This window comes from Salvelinus fontinalis, chromosome 7 (genome assembly GCF_029448725.1).
Source record: "Salvelinus fontinalis isolate EN_2023a chromosome 7, ASM2944872v1, whole genome shotgun sequence".
Lineage (NCBI taxonomy): Eukaryota > Metazoa > Chordata > Actinopteri > Salmoniformes > Salmonidae > Salvelinus > Salvelinus fontinalis.
The window spans coordinates 28,062,506-28,083,925 of NC_074671.1; the positions used below are offsets into that span (position 1 = coordinate 28,062,506).

General features: G+C 41.9%; 1 protein-coding gene across 4 annotated transcripts in view; it reads right to left on the reverse strand.

The window, feature by feature from the left end:
• Positions 1-18,836, reverse strand: part of LOC129859332 (cingulin-like protein 1) — a 40,699-nt gene extending 21,863 nt beyond the window's left edge. For 2 of the 4 annotated variants that reach the window (XM_055928977.1, XM_055928974.1), the window contains exons 1-13: positions 17,884-18,836; positions 17,536-17,625; positions 17,127-17,360; positions 16,809-16,958; positions 16,312-16,548; positions 16,020-16,124; positions 15,541-15,792; positions 15,038-15,133; positions 9,149-9,373; positions 5,635-5,746; positions 5,376-5,399; positions 1,575-1,624; positions 1,198-1,431 (exon numbers count right to left, since the gene is read on the reverse strand). In XM_055928977.1, coding sequence (XP_055784952.1) covers positions 1,198-1,431; positions 1,575-1,624; positions 5,376-5,399; positions 5,635-5,746; positions 9,149-9,373; positions 15,038-15,133; positions 15,541-15,792; positions 16,020-16,124; positions 16,312-16,548; positions 16,809-16,958; positions 17,127-17,360; positions 17,536-17,625; positions 17,884-17,919 — 1,845 coding nt within the window. In that variant the 5' untranslated portion in view covers positions 17,920-18,836. The remainder of the gene's footprint in view (positions 1-1,197; positions 1,432-1,574; positions 1,625-5,375; positions 5,400-5,634; positions 5,747-9,148; positions 9,374-15,037; positions 15,134-15,540; positions 15,793-16,019; positions 16,125-16,311; positions 16,549-16,808; positions 16,959-17,126; positions 17,361-17,535; positions 17,626-17,883) is intronic. The other 2 variants (XM_055928975.1, XM_055928976.1) reach the window with 2 other exon arrangements.
• Positions 18,837-21,420: the final 2,584 nt, after the last annotated feature.

Sequence of the window (21,420 nt, forward strand, 5' to 3'; positions counted from 1 at the left end):
AGTTTGGATTAGATTCTGAACGTTGACCACTATTACATTACTGTATTGGATACTTATTTGATATATATACATTCACTAGTGAAGGTCTACACCCCTTGCACACAGTCTTCACATTTTGCTGCCTTCAAATAACAGAAGGGTTTAAAATCTGGATTTCTTCCTACAGATCTACACAAACTACTTCACATTTTCAAAATGAAAGACAAATTAATAAAAATTGTAATGTGAAGAAATATTGATTGCGTATGTCTTCACACCGCAGAGTTAGCCTAATACTTGGTGGAAGCACCTTTTGTAGCCATTACAGCTGTGAATCATTTTGAATAAGATTCTACCAACATTGCATAACTCCTAGGGCATTGTTTTTAGTCACAATTTCTTAAGCTCAGTAAATTTGGTTGAGAATCATTGATGGACAGCAATTTTCAAACCTTGTCTATGATTTTCACGCAGATTTAAGTCAGGCGGTTGATACTGTACCACTCAGAAACACTCAATACTTATTGGAAAGCCATTTTGGTGTGTTTTTTGCATTAAAATGTGCTTAACTGTCCCGCTAAAAAGGAACTCTATCCCGTGGTTAAGTTTTTAGAAGACTATGGTGGGTTTTCCTTAAACCTTTCAAATGCATTTTGATCTTGACAAACTCCCCAGTCGCTGCCGGTGACAAGCATACCCATAACATGTTGCCACCACAATACTTGAAAATGTTGACTCCAATGCTTCCCACAGTTGTGTCAAGTTGGCTGGATGTCCATTGGGTGGTGGACTATTCTCAATACACACAGGAAACAGTTGAGCGTGAAAAACCCAGCAGCGTTGCAGTTCTTGACACATTCAAACCGGTGCACTTGGCACCTTCTACCATACCCCGTTCAAAAGCATTTACATTTTTTGTCTTGCCCATTCACCCTCTGAATGGCACACATTCACAATCCACATCTCAATTGTCTCAAGACTTAAAAATCCTTCCCTCCACCTCATCTACACTGATTGATGTAGATTTAACAAGTACATCAATAACAGATTGTAGCTTTCACCAGGTCAGTCTGTCATGGAAAAAGTGTTCCTAATGTTTTGTACACTCAGTGTATGTTGCCCTAAGAGTTGGTAAAATTGTATTAAAAACAATAAACAGCTGTTGGTGACAGGCAAACACAAATACACACATGGAGACTTGTACAGATGCATACGTACCCACTTGAGTTGGTGGCACACATTTGCATAGACCTCAGCGCTGGTAGGGTTTAAGATGGCCCTCTCATATATAGAGTCAACGATGCCCTTGAGTTTGTCCTCTGTGTCAATGGTGAATGCACTCACTACCTTCATTGACTGATGGAAGTTCTTGGGAGTCAGGCTGGTCAGGATGTTATCCATTTGTTCATACATTTCCTCTGTCTTCACTGTCTCTAGGTCCACAAAGTCCTGCTTCAAGTAATACGTTAAGGGGGCAGAAGAGGGAGTACGCAGAGTTAAATAATAAAGGGGCAGATTCACCAACAGATAATATCTCCATCGATATTCAACCAGGAGCGTATACACATGTACATATTAATCTGACCAGATCTTACCAAGTCCTTTTCTTCCACTGCCTGTCTGCTAGTGCTAAGAGAACTGATAGCTGAGAGGGAGAAGAGAGAGGAAGAAAGAGAGAGGAAATGAAAACAAGAAGAAAGAGGAGGTTGTATGTTAGGTCCTTCACTTTATGCCAGTAATTGTGCTGTGATGGTACTACCCAACTAGCATATTTGGTTCCTTGGAAGTTGTGGGAACGTACGTTTTTGGTTTCCCATTGGTTCTGGCAACGAAGTCATAAGTTTCCTGACTGGTAAAACTGAACGTTTTTTAAATTCTCCACACTTCTGTCAAAGCATTGAATGGAAGTGAAAACGTAGCCTGTTCAGGGAACGTACATTAATGTTTCAGGGAGGTTCTGAGAGCCTTTTATTATGTTTCCCTGAATGTTTTCCTCGGCAGTGGTATTTACATTCTGAGAACAAAAATTATAGGTAATTAAATAACGTTCTGAGAATGTTTCAACACTGCTAGTTTAATTTAACTGATTTCAATTCCAAGCACAGATAGAACACATGGACATTATTTTGCTTAAGCTTTAATCATCCAAACACATTTAATTTTAATTGTGGCATGCCGTCAGTGAGACTTGAACCTATGATCTTCTATTGTCTAACCATGGAATTAGTCCACAGTGCCACCACGACAGAGCTATCACGCCATTTTTTTTTACTCACACAAAACTGTTCATTTTAGTCTATTTAAACAGACCACATTTCAAGGGGAACAAGCACTCATTAAAATCAGGTGTGGCCAATTAGTGGGTGCGGCCAACACACATGAACACACTTAACAAGATAGGATATGATATACAGTGGGGAGAACAAGTATTTGATACATTGACAATTTTGCAGGTTTTCCTACTTACAAAGCATGTAGAGGTCTGTCATTTTTATCATAGGTACACTTCAACTGTGAGAGACGGAATCTAAAACAAAAATCCAGAAAATCACATTGTATGATATTTAAGTAATTAATTTGCATTTTATTGCATGACATAAGTATTTGATCACCTACCAACCAGTAAGAATTCCAGCTCTCACAGACCTGTTAGTTTTTCTTTAAGAAGCCCTCCTGTTCTCCACTCATTACTTGTATTAATTGCACCTGTTTGAACTTGTTACCTGTATAAAAGACACCTGTCCACACACTCAATCAAACAGACTCCAACCTCTCCACAATGGCCAAGACCAGAGAGCTGTGTAAGGACATCAGGGAAAAAAATTGTAGACCTGCACAAGGCTGGTATGGGCTACAGGACAATAGGCAAGCAGCTTGGTGAGAAGGCAACAACTGTTGGCACAATTATTAGAAAATGGAAGAAGTTCAAGATGACGGTCAATCCCCCTCAGTCTCTGGCTCCATGCAAGATCTCACCTCGTGGGGCATCAATGATCATGAGGAAGGTGAGGGATCAGCCCAGAACTACATGGCAGGACCTGGTCAATGACCTGAAGAGAGCTGGAACCACAGTCTCAAAGAACCATTAGTAACACACTACGCCGTCATGGATTAAAATCCTGCAGCGCACGCAAGGTCCCCCTGCTCAAGCCAGCGCATGTCCAGGCCCGTTTGAAGTTTGCCAATGACCATCTGGTTGATCCAGAGGAGGAATGGGAGAAGGTCATGTGGTCTGATGGGACAAAAATAGATATTTTTGGTCTAAACTCCACTCGCTGTGTTTGGAGAAAGAAGAAGGATGAGTACAACCCCAAGAACACCATCCCAACCGTGAAGCATGGAGGTGAAAACATAATTCTTTCGGGATGCTTTTCTGCAAAGGGGACAGGACGACTGCACCGTATTGAGGGGAGGATGGATGGGGCCATGTATCGCGAGATCTTGGCCAACAACCTCCTTCCCTCAGTAAGAGCATTGAAGATGGGTCGTGGCTGGGTCTTCCAGCATGACAACGACTCAACACACAGCCAGGGCAACTAAGGAGTGGCTCCGTGAGAAGCATCTCAAGGTCCTGGAGTGGCCTAGCCAGTCTCCAGACCTGAACCCAATAGAAAATCTTTGGAGGGAGCTGAAAGTCCGTATTGCCCAGCGGCAGCCCCGAAACCTGAAGGTCTGTATGGAGGAGCGGGCCAAAATCCCTGCTGCAGTGTGTGCAAACCTGGTCAAGAACTACAGGAAACGTATGATCTCTGTAATTGCAAACAAAGGTTTCTGTACCAAATATTAAGTTCTGCTTTTCTGATATATCAAATACTTATGTCATGCAATAAAATGCAAATGTATTACTTAAAAATCATACAATGTGATTTTCGTTTTAGATTCCGTCTCTCACAGTTGAACTGTACCTATGATAAAAATTACAGACCCCTACATACTTTGTAAGTAGGAAAACCTGCAAAATCGGCAGTGTATCAAATACTTGTTCTCCCCACTGTATATGTTTTTAAGTACAATTCTTAGAACCTTTTTTAAATGTTACTAATGTTTTCTTGTGTTTTTTATAGAATGTTTTCATGCCGTCCCTAGGAAGGGTGCGTCACCTGAGTGGGTTGAGTCATTGACGTGATCTTCCTGTCTGGGTTGGCGCCCCCCTTTGGGTTGTGCCGTGGCGGAGATCTTTGTGGGCTATACTCGGCCTTGTCTCAGGATGGTAAGTTGGTGGTTGAAGATATCCCTCTAGTGGTGTGGGGGCTGTGCTTTGGCAAAGTGGGGTTATATCCTTCCTGTTTGGCCCTGTCCGGGGGTATCATCGGATGGGGCCACAGTGTCTCCTGACCCCTCCTGTCTCAGCCTCCAGTATTTATGCTGCAGTAGTTTATGTGTCGGGGGCTAGGGTCAGTTTGTTATATCTGGAGTACTTCTCCTGTCTTATCCGGTGTCCTGTGTGAATTTACGTATGCTCTCTCTAATTCTCTCTTTCTTTCTCTCTCTCGGAGGACCTGAGCACTAGAACCATGCCTCAGGACTACATGGCATGATAACTCCTTGCTGTCCCCAGTCCACCTGGCCGTGCTGCTGCTCCAGTTTCAACTGTTCTTCCTGCGGCTATGGAACCCTGACCTGTTCACTGGACGTGCTACCTGTCCCAGACCTGCTGTTTTCAACTCTCTAGAGACAACAGGAGCGGTAGAGATACTCTTAATGATCGGCTATGAAAAGCCAACTGACATTTACTCTTGAGGTGATGAATTGTTGCACCCTCGACAACTACTGTGATTATTATTATTTGACCATTCTGGTCATTTATGAACATTTGAACATCTTGGCCATGTTCTGTTATAATCTCCACCCGGCACAGCCAGAAGAGGAATGGCCACCCCTCATAGCCTGGTTCCTCTCTAGGTTTCTTCCTAGATTTTGGCCTTTCTAGGGAGCTTTTCCTAGCCACCGTACTTCTACACCTGCATTGCTTGCTGTTTGGGGTTTTAGGCTGGCTTTCTGTACAGCACTTCGAGATATTAGCTGATTTGATTTGATTAATGTTCTGAGAACATGACTTTAAATAGAACATTGAAGAAACCTGTAGTAAACGTTATCATGAAGTTCTGAAATTCCCACAGAAAAACTTTATTTCTTAAAACATTCTCTGAACAATTTGAGAACATTATTTGAAATAGGACCATGAGGAAACCTGTATGAAATGTTAAGATGAAGTACTGAAACTTCCACCAAAGAAACAAATGGTCTTCAGAACATTGTGTGCTAGTTGGGTAATCTGCACCATTCCCAGAACGTTGTGGGAAGGTTGTATGCAAAATAACCATAGGACAACCACGCTCTCACCAAGCTCTAAGAAACATATGGTTCTCAGAACGTTGTGCTAGCTGGGTACTTACTGTATGGTCCCAGACTTTCTTCAACTGTTGAAAGAAAGAGAAAAAAAAGTGTTCATGTATGTAGGAATTTGGCTTGTGCACAGAAATAGTAGGCCTTGGGTTGCAAAACTCCCAGTAATTAAACCAATATTCCCAGGTTGGAAGATTTCCTGTATAAGGAGGGAATAAGCAGGGAATCTAAATTCCTCTAACCAGGATTTCTGGAAAATCTGGGCATGTTGGGAAAATTACTGGAATTTTGCAGACCTAAAATAAGCACCTGATTTAGAAAACTCCACAAATTGCAACTTGGAGGAATCTTCAAATTGCTGTTGCATTTCAGAGGCACATGTCCTCACTTCTTCAAAAGCCTCAGTGATGCTGGGCAATTTCTACAAACAGACAAGGAAACATGCAGGACATCAGATATACCACAAATCCATTTCTGAAAAACATCTTAATACACCGCAACATGGTAAAAGTCAACATATAAGGTGCTCATATAAATAGTTATATGTAGTGAGCAGAGATAGAAGTTTACTATATATATTTTTTTAAATATATATTTATAATACCTTTTCAAAAAAGTTCAGCAAAAACAGATCAAAACAATGAACAAAAGGTTCACAAGATATTAATTAATCAAGTCTTCCTGGTTTGTGAATGATATCCATTTCTCCCAGTTACTTTCGAATAAAGGATTTTGGAGTCTTAAGGTATATATATGTATGTCAAGCTTTCCATATTAAAGATATCTTGGATTATCATGTTGGGGCTTCTACTTTATACCAGTTCCTGGTAATGGCTTTTTTTACTTGCAGCAAGGTGCCTTTAACAAGTATTTGTGACTGCCCATCACATTCTCTGGGGCAAAAGAAAATGGGTGTGGTTGGCATCTACATAGCCACACAGTCGCCAGCATGGCTGTTGTATAGTTAGCTGTTGACTTTTGATTCTAGGAGTGATTAAAAAACGACTTGTTTCTCCAACAGAACTCTCCATGTTCTTGAGTTTGAAGAAGTACAGTGCATTCAGAAAGTATTCAGACCCCTTGACCTTTTCCAAATGTTGTTATGTTATAGCCTTATTCTAAAATTGATTAAATTAATACAAATCTTCAATCTACACACAATACCCCATGATGACAAGGCAAAAACAGGTTAAAATTTTTCTTAGCAAATATTCAGACCCTTTGCTATGAGACTCAAAATTGAGCTCAGGTGCATCCTGTTTCCATTGATCAACCTTGAGATGTTTGTACAACTTGATTGGAATCCACCTTTGGTGAAATCAATTGATTGGACATGATTTGGAAATGGACACAACTGTCTATATAAGGTCCCACAGTTGACAGTGCATGTCAGAGAAAAAAAAACAAGCCATGAGGTCGAAGGAAATATTCATAGAGCTCCGAGACAGGATTGTGTCGGTGGAAGAATACAAAAAAATGTTTGCAGCATTGAAGGTCCCCAAGAACACAGTGGCCTTCATCATTCTTAAATGGAAGAAGTTAGGAACCACCAAGACTCTTCCTAGAGCTGGCCGCCCGGCCAAACTGACCAATCGAGAGAGAAGGGCCTTGGTCAGGGAGGTGACCAAGAACCCGATGGTCATTGACAGAGCTCCAGAGTTACTCTGTGGAGATGAGAGCATTCCAGAAGGACAACCATCTTTGCACCAATCAGGGCTTTATTGCAGAGTGGCCAGACTGAAGCTACTCCTCAGTAAAAGGCACGATAGCCCACTTGGAGTTTGTCAAAAGGCACCTAAAGGACTCTCAGATCATGCGAAACAAGATTCTCTGTTCTGATGAAACGAAGATTTAACTCTTTGGCCTGAATGCCAAGCGTCACGTCTGGAGGAAACCTGGCACCATCCCTACGGTGAACCATGGTGGTGGCAGCATCATGCTGTTGGGATGTTTTTCAGAGGCATGGACTGGGAGACTAGTCAGAACCGGGGGAAAGATTAACAGAGCAAAGTACAGAGAGATCCTTGATGAAAACCTGCTCCAGAGCACTCAGGACCTCAGACTGGGGTGAAGGTTCACCTTCCAACAGGACAACAACCCTAAGCACACTGCCAAGACAATGCATGAGTGGCTTCGGGAAACATCTCTGAATGTCCTTGAGTGGCCCAGCCATAGCCCGGACTTGAACCCGATCTAATGTAACGGATGTGAAATGGCTAGCTAGTTAGCGGTGGTGCGCGCTAATAGCGTTTCAAATCGGTTACGTCACTCGCGTTGAGACCTTGAAGTAGTGGTTCCCCTTGCTCTGCAAGGGCCGAGGCTTTTGTGGAGCGATGGGTAACGATGCTTCGTGGGTGACTATTGTTGATGTGTGCAGAAGGCCACTATTTCGCGCTCGGGTCGGGGCGAGGGGACGCCATAAAGTTAAACTGTTACACATTGGTGTCGTGACCCGGATCACTGGTTGCTGCGGAAAAGGAGGAGGTTGAAAGGGGGGTGAGTGTAACGGATGTGAAATGGCTAGCTAGTTAGCGGTGGTGCGCGCTAATAGCGTTTAAAATCGGTTACGTCACTCGCTTTGAGATCTTGAAGTAGTGGTTCCCCTTGCTCTGCAAGGGCCGTGGCTTTTGTGGAGTGATGCTTCGTGGGTGACTGTTGTTGATGTGTGCAGAGGGTCCCTGGTTCGAGCCCGGGTCGGGGCGAGGGGACGCCATAAAGTTAAACTGTTACAAGGAGAGACCTGAAAATAGCTGTGAAGTGACGCTCCCCATCCAGCCTGATAGAGCTTGACAGGATCTTTAGAGAAGAATGGAAGAAGAAACTCCCCAAATACAGGTGTGCCAAGCTTGTAGCGTTATACCCAAGAAGACTCAAGGCTGTAATCGCTGCTGCAGGTGCTTCAACAAAGTACTGAGTAAAGGGTCTGAATAGTTATGTAAATGTGATCTGTTTTTATGTTTAATACATTTGCAAAAATGCCTAAAAACCTGTTTTTGCTTTGTCATTATGGGGTATTGTGTGTAGATTGATGATGGAAAAAACAGTAAGCAATTTTAGTATAAGGCTGTAATGTAACAAAATGTGGAAAGTCAAGGAGTCTGAATACTTTCTGAATGCACTGTATGTTGGGTACTACATATATTGTCCCAGTCTTCCTCTGAGATGTCTATATTCAGTTCCTCTTCCCATTTTGCTTAAACATAACAAGTTGAGTCTATCAGGCCATGACACAGTGAAGAGGTTGTCTTGGACATTGCCTGTTTATATGCATTTTGAATCACATGGATAGTCATATGTGGTATGAAAGAAGGTCCTGTCATTTTTTTTTCTCTTTTTCAAAATAGTCCATGAACTGTAAGTATCTGAAGAAACCTTTTTTTTCCCATCCCATATTTCTCCTTGGAATGAAAACAGAGTTCTCCATCCTCTAAAATGGCACACAATGCTGTCATGCCTCTCTCAGCACATTCCTTAAATGTTTTATCGTAGATACCTGGTTTAAATTTCGAATCAAACGCAAACCATTTCAACATTCTGATCTCCTTTTCCAGGTTGTGTTTTACAATCCAAAACAAGAGGTCTATTGTAAATGATGATATAGGGTTAAGTATTCCTGTATTCCCAAATTGGTCTTTATCCTCAGCTGAAGTTGTCTATATTATAAGTTCTGAATGATATTGACCGACCAATACAGAGAAAATAAATACCTTTGTTCAAACTGATCCAAACATTTCCCCTTCTAAATGTCAGTGTTCAAACTTTACACTCTTCAAATGTTCTTGTAAACAACTGTAGCACTTTATTCGAGCGCTATTGATTTTACCTGTAGGAAATGGGGGTAGACCTCTATGTGTGGAAGCTGTCTACCCTCTGTTTCGGTCCTCTTCAGCTCATCAAGCTCCTGCTCCAGTGTTTGTAGGAGTCCCTCAGCCTCACTCACCATCTCCTTCTCTTTAGCTTGGATCACCTCTCTCACCTCTGAGCACCTTGTCTCAATCAGCTTGGTGAAGAACCTCTCACTGTCCTCCATTGTGGCCTGTGATAAGCACTATCAAAAGACAGAGAGAGAAAGAGGTGTCTTGTTGAGACATTTGGCTCAGAAACTTTGGTTAGCATTGTCTGAGTTCTCTGCACTTCTCCCAAAGTATTGACTTGCATACTCCCTGTCATGATTGATGGGCTGCGGTGGATAGCTGACGTTTTATGGGCTCCTGACAAATACTGCTAATTTGTGTTTTTTAATGCTGATCTTAACTTTTTGTTACATAATGTCTCTGCCATAATTTCCTATGATCGAAAACGGCTTCTGGACATCAGAACATTGATCACTAACCTCAATTTGGATGAAGATTTCTACTTCAACGAGTCAGCAGCTAGACGTTCTTCTTACTTTGTACCAGGCCCTAATCCCTGGGACTTGAAAGAGGAAGCAGCGGCTAAAAAGAGACAGGCGAGGCGGCATGCTAATGAGATTACGTCGGCGAACAAATAGGCTGCCATTTCCCTCTGTTCTGATGGCGAATGTCACTGGAGAACAAACTGGATGAACTCCGTTCGAGACTATCCTTTCAACGAGACCTAAAGAACTGTAATATCCTATGTTTCTCGGAGTCTTGGCTAAAGAAGGACATGGATAATAGATATCTCGTGGGTTTCTCCATGCATCATCTAGACAGGACGGCAGCCTCGGGTAAGACTAGGGGGTAGGGGTGTGTCTCTTTGTTAACAGCAGCTGGTGCGTGATCGCTATTGTTTAGCAAGTCCCTAGTTTTTGCTCCTCTAAGTTGTATACCTCGTAGCTGTCTATTTACCACCACAAACCAATGCTGGCACTAAGACTGCACTCTACAAGCTGTATAAAGCAATAAGCAAACAAAAATGCACATCCAGAACCAGCGCTTCTTGTCATCGCTGCAACACACGTACGGACTCAGGATAGGCGAAGGTCGAGAGCCATGCGTCCTCCGAAATATGACCCCGCCAAGCCACACTGCTTCGTGACACACTGCTCGCTTAACCCGGAAGCCAGCCGCACCAATGTGTTGGAGGAAACACCGTACATCTGGCAACCGAAGTCAGCGTGCACGCGCCCAGCCACCACAAGGAGTCGCTAGAGAGCGATGGGACAAGGATATCCCATCCGGCCAAACCCTCCCCTAAAACCAGATAACGCTGGGCCAATTGTGCGGTGCCTCATGGGTCCCCCGGTCGCGGCTGGTGATTTTAATGCAGGGAAACTGAAATTCGTTTCAGCTCACTTTTACCAGCATTTCATCTGTGCAACTAGAGGTGACAAAACTCATCTTTGATCACCTTTACTCCACGCACAGAAACAAATACAAGGCTCTCCCCCACCCTCCATGTAGCAAAACTGATCATAACTGCATCCTCCTGATTCCTGCTTGCAAGCGAAAACGCAAAATGGAAGTACCAGTGACGTGCTCAATATGGTAGTGGTCCGATGAAGTGGATGCTAAGCTACAAGACTGTTTTGCTAGCACATACTGGAATATGTTTTGGGATTTATCTGATAACATTGAGGTGTTTACCACATCGGTCACCAGCTTCATTAATAAATGCATCGACGACGCCCCACCCACACAGTGACCGTACGCACATATCCCAACCAGAAGCCATGGAATACAGGCAGCATCCTCACTGAGCTAAAGGCTAGAGCTGCCTCTAATATTTAACACTTTTTGGTTACTACATGATTCCATATGTGTTATTTCATACTTTTAATGTCTTGACTATTATTCTACAAAATAGAAAATAGTAAAAATACATAAAAACCCTTGAATGAGTAGGTGTGTCTAAACTTTTGACTGGTACTGTACGTCAATGATATGTCAGATACAGTAAAGTGCAAACTCGTGCTTTACGCTGATGACTCAGCCATACTGGTATCAGGGAAAGATACAGTTTACATAGAGGAGACCCTGAGTAAGGAATTGCAATTTGTTAGAGATTAGTTGACTGACCACAGATTGTCGCTACATTTGGGAAAAACTGAATCGATTTTGTGTGGAACAAAACATAGATTGCTTTGGGCTGACAAGAAAAAGGTAAACTGTGCAGGCAAGGAGATTGAATCTAAAACAAGTGTAACTTATCTTGGTATGTCCCTAGATCAATCCCTTTCTGGAGACCTGATTTCTGCTAAAATTCTTTCAAAAAATCAAAATGTTTATATCGTAACACTAGATATTTTAACATCAAAGTTAAGAAACCGCTTGTCTCAACCTTGATTCAGTGTCATTTTGATAATACCTGCTCTTCTTGGTATAGTGGGCTATCAAAAAAGCTGAAAAAAGGAATGCAGGTCATGCAAAAAAATGTTATCAGGTATATACTTAATGTCCCCCCTAGGACCCACATAGGGGTACAGGAGTTACAGGAGGTGGGCTTATATAAAAAAAAACACATTGATATGGTCTATAACCAGCAGTTACAATACCAGTGCTAGTGTTATGTCTTGTAAAATCCCAATATTAAATAGTACTGCAAGGAGAACGTTATCTATACAGGCATTTGTCTATGAAATAGCCTCACTGCTGCTACACTACTACACTGCTGCTACTCGCTGTTTATTATCTATGCGTAGTCACTTCAGCCCTACCTACATGCACAAATTACAAATTGTATCCCCGCACAGTGACTCGGTATCGGTACCCCCTGTATATAGCCTCGTTATTGTTATTTTATTGTGTTACTTTTTATTATATTTTACTTTAGTTTATTTGGTAAATACATTCTTAACTCTTCTTGAACTTACTAACAAGGGCTTGTTAGTAAGCATTTCATGGTAAGGTCTACATATGTATTCGGCGCACGTGACAAATAAAGTTTGATTTGATTGTTTTTTAAGGCCGACATGTGAAATGAATATGGTTGATTCTTAATGTTAGGGAAAAGTGCAGAAAATAGTGCCACTTTCTAGGTTGTCAATATAAATTAATGTATTTATGGTTGTTTGTAGTTTTGGTGTCACGATCGTCTTGAGGATAATGAGTGGACCAAGGCGCAGCGTGTGAAAAATACATCTCTTTTATTAGAGACGAGTGAAACACGAAACGAACACTCAAAACAAAACAACAAACGACCGTGAAGCTACAAACGTAAGTGCAAATACAAAAAGCTACAAACGTTCTACATAGACAATTACCCACAAAACCCAATGCCGATGGCTGCCTTAAATATGGCTCTCAATCAGAGACAATGAACCACAGCTGCCTCTAATTGAGAACCAATCTAGGCAGCCATAGACATACAAACACCTAGACAAGACACTGACCCATTTAACATACAAACCCCTAGACAATCCGAAAACACTTACATTCCCCATGTCACACCCTGACCTAACTAAAATAATAAAGAAAACAAAGAATACTAAGGCCAGGGCGTGACATTTGGAAACAAGCGTTTTAAATAATACTTTTAAGTGATACCCTCTGGGTCCACATTCTACATTTTGTTGGATACAGTGCATTCAGAAAATATTCAGACCCCTTGACTTTTTCCACATTGATACGCTAAAGCCTTATTCTAAAATAAATTAAATATTTTTTTTCCTCATCAATCTACACACAATACCCCATAATGACAAAGCGAAAAAAAAGTTTTGAATTGTTTGCAAATGTATTAAAAACAAAAAACAGAAATACCTTATTTACCTAAGTACTCAGACCCTTTGCTATAAGACTCGAAATTGAGCTCAGGTGCATCCTGTTTACATTGATCATCCTTGAGATTTTTCTACAACTTGATTGGATTCCACCTGTGGTAAATTCAATTGATTGGACATGATTTTGAAAGGGACCTGTCTATATATGATGCCACATTTAACAGTGCATGTCAGAGCAACAACCAGGCCACGAGGTCGAAAGAATTGTCCGTAGAGTGCCGAGACAGGTTTGTGTCAAGACACAAATCTGTGGAAGGGTACCAAATAATTTCTAAAGCCTTGAAAGTTCCCAAGAACACAGTGGGCTCCATCATTGTTAAACGGAATAAGTTTGAAATCACCAACACTCTTCCTAGAGCTGGCTGCCCGGCCAAACTGAGCAATCGGGGGAGAAGGGCCTTGGTCAGGGAGGTGACCAAGAACGTGATGGTCACTGACAGAGCTCCAGAGTTACTCTGTGGAGATGGGAGAACCTTCCAGAAGGAGAATCATCTCTGCAGCAGTCCACCAATAAGGCCTGGTAGTGTCCAGATGGAAGCCACTCCTCAGTAAAAGGCAAATGACAGCCCGCTTGGAGTTTGCCAAAAGGCACCTAAAGGACTCTCAGATCATGAGAAGTAAGATTCTCTGGTCTGATGAAACCAATATTGAACTCTTTGACCTGAATGCCAAGTGTCACGTCTGGAGGAAACCAGGCACCATCCCTACGGTGAAGCATGGGAGTGGCAGCATCATGCTGTGGGGATGTTTTTCAGCGGCAGGGACTGGGAGACTAGTCAGGATCGAGGGAAAGATGAATGGAGCAAAGTACAGAGAGATCCTTGATGAAAACCTGCTCCAGAGCGCTCAGGACCTCAGACTAGGATGAAGGTTCACCTTCCAGCAGGACAACGACCCTGTTGGACATTTTTGTTGCTTTGTCATTATTGGGTATTGTGTGTAGATTGATGAGGGGGGAAAACTATCTAATTCATTTTAGAATAAGGTTGTAACGTAACAAAAAGTGAAAAATGTCAAGAGGTCTGAATACTTTCCGAATGCACTGTATGTTGGTTACCCCAAATAAATGCAAATAAAAAAAGCAAACACAATTGAGATGAGCCCATTGATGAGCCCTAAAACAGCTCATCACAGAGTGTGGGTGACTGCATACTTGTCACGCCCTGGCCTTAGTATTATTTGTTTTCTTTATTATTTTAGTTAGGTCAGGGTGTGACATGGGGTATGTGTGTGTTTGGGGGTATTTATATGGTAGAGGTGGTGTTGGTGGTAGTGTATGGGTTTGTGTTGAGTGTATGTATCTTGCTGTGTCTATGGGTGTGTAGTTTTCTAGGAAAGTCTATGGTTGCCTGAATGGGTTCTCAATTAGAGACAGCTGGTTTCGGTTGTCTCTAATTGGGAACCATATTTAAGGCTGCCATAGGCTTTAGCTGTTTGTGGGTCATTGTATATGTATATGTCGACGTAAGTAGTTTGTGTGTGCACTTGCGTTTGAAGTTTCACGATCGTTTGTTGTTTTTGTTAGTGTGGTTTAAGTGTTTCGTGTTCATCTTCGTCGTTGTAATTAAAGAAGATGTATTCATATCATGTTGCGCCTTGGTCCTCTCATTCATGTCAACACGATCGTGACAATACTTGGGAGTGTTTCTGAAAGTGGGCGTTGCAAAAGAAGTATGTGGATCAACAGCGATGGGTCTAACATTAGCGCTCCACTATCGGTTAAACCAGCTTAATGTTTACATAGCAGGTGAAGAGAACCAACGTAGCAGATTAGGAGAATTAATGTGTCGGGTTGGGAGAATGAGGTTAAGGTTAGGAAAAGGTTTAGGCTTAGCTAAAATGCTACAGTTGTCAACAATCGACTCATCGTGCAGCCCAATCAGCTACGCAAAATGGTCTTGAGTGGCTACAAATCTGCCCAATTAGATGATTCGCTTTCCATACAACCACTTCTGTTGACACGACCACTTTCAGACACACTCCATGTGTGCAGTTACCCATGACTCCATCAGTCAGCTAATGTCGCACCTTTAGAGACTCCACTTCCTGTCTCAGTTTCTGTAGTTCCTCCTCTCTCTCCTGGATTATCTGCTGGCATGTCTTCAACTGCACATTCACCTTTTTCTGTGGACAAACATACAGACAGTTGTAATTGACATCACACAATGGATCAAAACAAATCCCTTTCTGATAGATACAGTACCAGTCAAAAGTTTGGACACACCTACTCATTCCAGTGTTTTTCTTAATTTTTACTATTTTCTAAAATGTAGAATAATAGTGAAGACATCAAAACTATGAAATAACATGCATGTAATCATGTAGTAACCAGAAAATTGTTAAACTAATGAAACTAGATTTTATATTTGAGAATCTTCAAAGTAGCCACCCTTTGCCTTGATGACAGCTTTGCACACTTTTGGCATTCTCATAACCACTTCATGAGGTAGTCATGAATGCATTTCAATTAACAGCCTGCCACATATCTATGTACCTCTTATACTAAGACTATAATGGCATCCCATCCATACCTTTTTGGTAGCCCCCCGAGCAGCAGCTGAGTCTTCAGCTTTCAGCTTATCATCATGATGAGGACATGTGTTCTCCTGTAGTGGTATAGATGTGCTGATCAGCTTCTGATTCTTCATGGCTAATGACTTATAGTGAGGACGCAAAACAGGTTCTGTGTCTCCAGGTCCCGTGTGTTTCTCAGCATCATTGTCAGTTTGCAGCCCGGTCTTCTCCATCTTTTCCACCAACTCACCAAGCTGGGCCGTTTCTTTCTAGAGAGAAAAATAGACACCCAACAGAAACATTACATCCCTCATCTAAAACATTACATTTTGGCAATGCAATAATCTGTAATATTATAGAATTGATAGAACTGTAATTCCTACAATTGATGCATATCAACTACATACTATGGGTTTAATAGCATAGAACAAGAAAATGAAACAACTAAGAGGTTAGATATGGGTGTTTAAAGAGGTAGACAAATAAATGGTCATACCTTTCGGAGGTCCAGCACATCCTGTAGCATGCTTGCGATTCTGGGGGAGGTCGTACTATCCTTCACAATCTTCACAATCATGTTGTAGTACTGATCCATTCTGGGCTGTGGAAGTATAGACAGGCCAGGTGAATGTAGTTGACTGATTTATAGCTCTGAATCTATTGGATTGATCAATCCCAAAATGTGGAATAAAAATGCAATTGATTTTGCTGTCATGGATAAAAAATAAAATGTTTTTATTTTGTTCAAAAACAGACAGACAGATGGATGGACGGACAAAATGCTATACCCTGGCCTTCTTGAAGTCCAAGTTCTTGCCGATGGTGTAGAGTAATGTGCAGAGACCCTCCAGAGAGTTATCATCTCGGTTCTCCAACAGCTTTACGATGACGTCGTGCACGATGCACTCAGTCAGTATCTTCAACTTGAACAACTCACACATTAACTTGATATTGCCTAGCGACTGCCTCCGCTCCTCGGTCTTGGCCTCCTCCAGCTCCTCCCTCACTCGCTGGCGCTCCTCCTCCTGGAAGGAATCAGGAAAGTTAACAAGTTAAACTATACAAATTGTTACTAGTTAGATAACAAACCGTGTTCCAATAGCACCACAATATATTACCAATGCACAGTTAGGGCGACATAATCAATCGCACATCAAAGCATTAAAGTCATACAGAGGAATGAATATAATTTTGATCAGATTAGAATAGAATATCTCAAAAAGATGTTTCAAAGTGTTGGTCTATAATCTAGTCGACAGTGTGTCTGAAGGGATGGATGTGCTACCTTGGTGATGGCATCCACCATCTCCTGTTGTTGCCGGAAGATTTCACGACTGCTTCTCGCCATGTTCTCAAAGTTTCTTTGGACTCGGTTCAGAAGCAGGTTGCGGAAATTTACTGTCACTCCTGGATTGGCAGCGGTGGGTACTTTAAGCTGAGGAGAAGGATATGCAGAAGGGAGAAAAAACTTAAGTTAAAAGCAAAATATGTATGATTTACTGCTGTTCTTGGTGTGTGGTCACTGGCATTTGACAAAAATAGCAATCACCTCAGAGACAGACAAAGTAAACACAGACGGAGAATTGTATAGATGCAGACTTACCCCAAGGAGGCAGCGGCAGATGTTGGCATAGGTCGCAGAGCTGGTAGGTTGTGCCAGGGCCCTCTCATATATGAGGTTGATGATGCCCTTCAGTCTGGCCTCTGTGTTAATGGTGAACATAGGAATTGCCTTCATCGATTGCTGGAAGTTGTTTTGATTTACCCTATCCAGGATGTAATTCATTTGAGCATACAGTTTCTGTGTCTTCTCTGGCTCTGGATCCTGAAACTCCTTCTTCAAGTTATAAATTGGGGGACAGGTGAGGCAGTGACATAGACATCAAAGTGAAAAGAGGGTAAGGAGGTCAGAGAAACAATTAGGGGGCAGTATGATATCACCAACAATTTAATCAGGAGGGTATCACTGAACACACATATATCTACTGTGTACATACAAACTCTGCACTTACCAAGTCCTGTTTTTCCACAGCCTGTCCACTAGAAGAGGGAGCTGGTGACTGGGTTTCTTGTTTGCATGTCTTGGTCCCACTCATCTTCTTCTGTGGACAAACATGCACTAGTATTGAGGCAATACTACTGTGGTATTACAACATTATACACTCTTCCTGAATGTTATATTGTGATAGATAGAATGTGTCTTTGCCTTCTCTGGTAGATGGGAGGGGCCTGTGTAATTCACTGAACTCACATGACATGCAAAGTACAATGTACACGTAGGCTAATTTCATACTGTGCCACATTCAATGATACTCCATGTAATTTTGTCACTGCAGACATGAAAACGTTATTATCCATACCTTTTTCTTGCTAACCAGGTGCTGATTTCTCAGCATGTTTGCTGAGTATTTCCTCAGTATGTTTGCTATTTCCTCAATATGTTTCCTCGGTATATGACTTGGAGTATATGACTATGTTTCCAGATCCAGTGTCATCAGTTTGCAATCCAGTCTTCTTTTATTTTTTCAATTTCATCAAACTTGGTGTTTGTGTCTAGTACAGGTCTTGGGGTGTAGGTCTCTCTGCACTGGTAGAATATGTGATAAGGATTACGTTGGTCATCCTGATCCCAGTTACCAATACATAATTTGCAGTAACTCTGTCCACGGGGAATTCTCGCCGCATTCAGTAAACCCACACAGATTAGACAACTTGTTTTTTACTGATTCAAAATATCAATAGTTTGAGCCACAGTAGTTGAGTCACTGCAGGTCACTAACGTGCGATATTTCTGGTGCGTTACTGTACTGCTACAGTTGTTGGTTTTGTTTCTTGCACTGCTAGCGTAGCACAATATAGACCACCGCCTGTAGTTTCCAATGACTCCTAGTGGATAGAACAAACAACCAGGTGGGCAGAGCCAAGCACGAGCTAGCGAGAGCCTATTGGCGCGTTCTAGCATATATTTGCGTATTTCTGTTAGGAAACGACTCTGAAGTGACCGTGTACAATAACTCAATTCAACCGTGCACTCCTTCTAAACAACGACATTTTAGAAACCTTGGCAAAGGGTAAAGTCTAAAAAAAGCTTTGTTCACTCTGTTCGTAACATATTTTAGTTTTGGAAACAGTGGAAAAAAGGAGGAACCCGCACACTGTTCTTGATAGTATCACTGCTATCATTATGCATTTCGCTATACACTCGCAATAACATCCGCTAACCATGTGTATGTGACCGATTTGTGTTTACGTGTCACTCCGTATCACCGCCTTCGTCAGAGCTTTTGTGAATTTCTTCTTCTTCTTCGTCTTCTTCTTCTTCTTCTTCTATGATGTTTAACGGTAGTTGGCATCCAATTTGTTGCTTTACTGCCACCTACTAGACTGGAGTACAACTCCATTACATTTAATGTATTCCTACCTCATGCCATCATCCTGAAAGGATGGGACATCACCACTTAACACACCCTGTAACTCTTCTGCTGTCAAGTCTCGCACACCCAAATACCTCTATGCAGCTGCCACCACAACCTCAATTTTCTGAGACTTCCGATCCATCCCTGCAGTACAATTAATAACCATTGCTATAAATGCTAAAAATCCCATTTTACTGAAACTTATATCACCTTTTGGCCTATCCCTCTGTACTGGTATATCTCTACTACTCTCACCACTCGTCCCCCTTAACCCATCTTCCTCTACTTTCTTCAATGCCTCAGCATATGACAACTTCTGCACTACTGTAACCCTGGAAACCTCAACCTGCCTCTCTCGCACAGGACATTTCTGATCCCCAGCTCCATGGGCACCCCTACAATTAACACATTCCACTACTTTCCCCAATACTACACATTCCCTTGTCTCATGCCCTTCTGCACATTTCTCACACCTTGGACCCTCCTTTATACACACTGCTGCCACATGCCCATAAGCTTTAGACCTGTAACATTTTAATGTATTCGGCACATACGCTGTAACTTATATATCCTAACTTCACTTTGTCAGGCAAAGACTCAACTTCAAAACTCAAAAGAACAGACAATGAATCTTCTGTTTCCCAGCTCTCGCCACCCTGTCCGCGTCGCATCAAATGACGAGCATCACATACACCGGAGATCTTTGCCCTCAGCTAGGCAACTTTTATATCTACTGCCACCCCAGTTAACACTCCTTTCATTGGTGCTCTTTTCTTGAGAACAAAACCATTCACTTTTCTTACCTGATCCTCAGTGCATACCTCGGTCTCCGAAAACTTTACCGCACCTATCACCTTCGATACTTCACCCTCATTCACTTCCCTTTCTCCTGTCTTCAGCTCCCTCTGCTTACACCTTCTAACATTCTTCTTTGACAAACCATCTCCTTTTTTTCCATAATTTTTATCCGACTCAAGCTCACCCTCTTCTTCCCTCTCTCTCTTAGGGCTCTTCTCCCTCTCTTTTTCCATCCATTCCTACTCTGTTTTCCAAGTACACATCTTCTTATGATAATACTGCTGATCCATTCCTGACACCCATCTTGTTCTTGCTTTCTCTAGGGACTCCATTTTCCCCTTCTTTCTCGGCACATCATGACCCTTGACTCAATACTATCTCCTTTTGTGAGTTTTTTTAAATTAGCACCCTTATGTAGACCTAGCCCCACCCACATCCGTTCCACGTATCGAATGACATTACTCAATGAAATGGACCCCAATCTCAAATTCACTATTGAATGTGACACTAAACATGTTCATTACCTTGATATGTCGACTGAGAAATCGACTGGAACCTTGTTTACAACTCTGTATAGAAAAGAAACGAACAGAAATACTCTATTACAGGGGGACAGCTTCCACCCTGACACTGTCACATTCTGACCTTTATTTTCCTTTGTTTTGTCTTTATTTTGTATGGTCAGGGCGTGAGTTGGGGTGGGCAGTCTATGTTTGTTTATCTATGTTTTTCTATTTCTGTGTTTGGCATGGTATGGTTCTCAATCAGAGGCAGGTGTTAGTCATTGTCTCTGATTGGGAACCATATTTAGGTAGCCTGTTTTGTGTTGGGTTTTGTGGGTGTTTGTTTCCTGTGTCAGTGTTTGTGCCACACGGGACTGTTTCAGTTAATAACACGTTGTTATTTTGTTTTGTGTCATGTGCAGTTTATTTGATTTAAACATGGACACTTACCACGCTGCGTCTTGGTCCGATCCCTGCTACACCTCCTCTTCAGACGAAGAGGAGGAAATCTACAGACACATTAAAAAGAGGACTTCCAAGAAGCCAGTTTTTCAGACTGCACAATACGTATATGCCCACTCCAGAGAGGACTATCTAGAAAAAGCAGCGGAGATGCGCAATAGGTTTCTAAGAAGAGGCTATTCTCCACAATGTGTGGATGAAGCTCTTAATTTGGCATTGGGGAAAACACGAGATGAACTGCTACAAAAATAGACCGACTAGAGCTAAAGAACACTCTGTAATGTTCACAACCACATATACTTTGAACTCGCAAAAAGTGGGAGATGCTGTCAAGAAACAGTTGCATGTTTTATCATCGGACCCAGCTTTGACGGCTGAATTTAAGAATCCACCACTTATTGTGTATAGGAGAGGTCACAATGTACGCAATAAATTGGTCCATGCCAACTGCCAGCCACAAAAGAAAATCAGCCAGGCTCTTTTAAGCCCTCTTCCGAATGGTAGCTATAAATGCAGAGGTTCCGCACAGTGCAACAATATGATGAAGTGTGAATATTTCTGCCAACCACATACAGGAAAACATTTCCAAATAAATTACATTATTACGTGCTCCACCACCCATGTTATCTACATTATTAAATGTCCATGTGGGCTGTGCTATGTACAGTTGAAGTCGGAAGTTTACATACACTTAGGTTGGAGTCATTAAAACTCATTT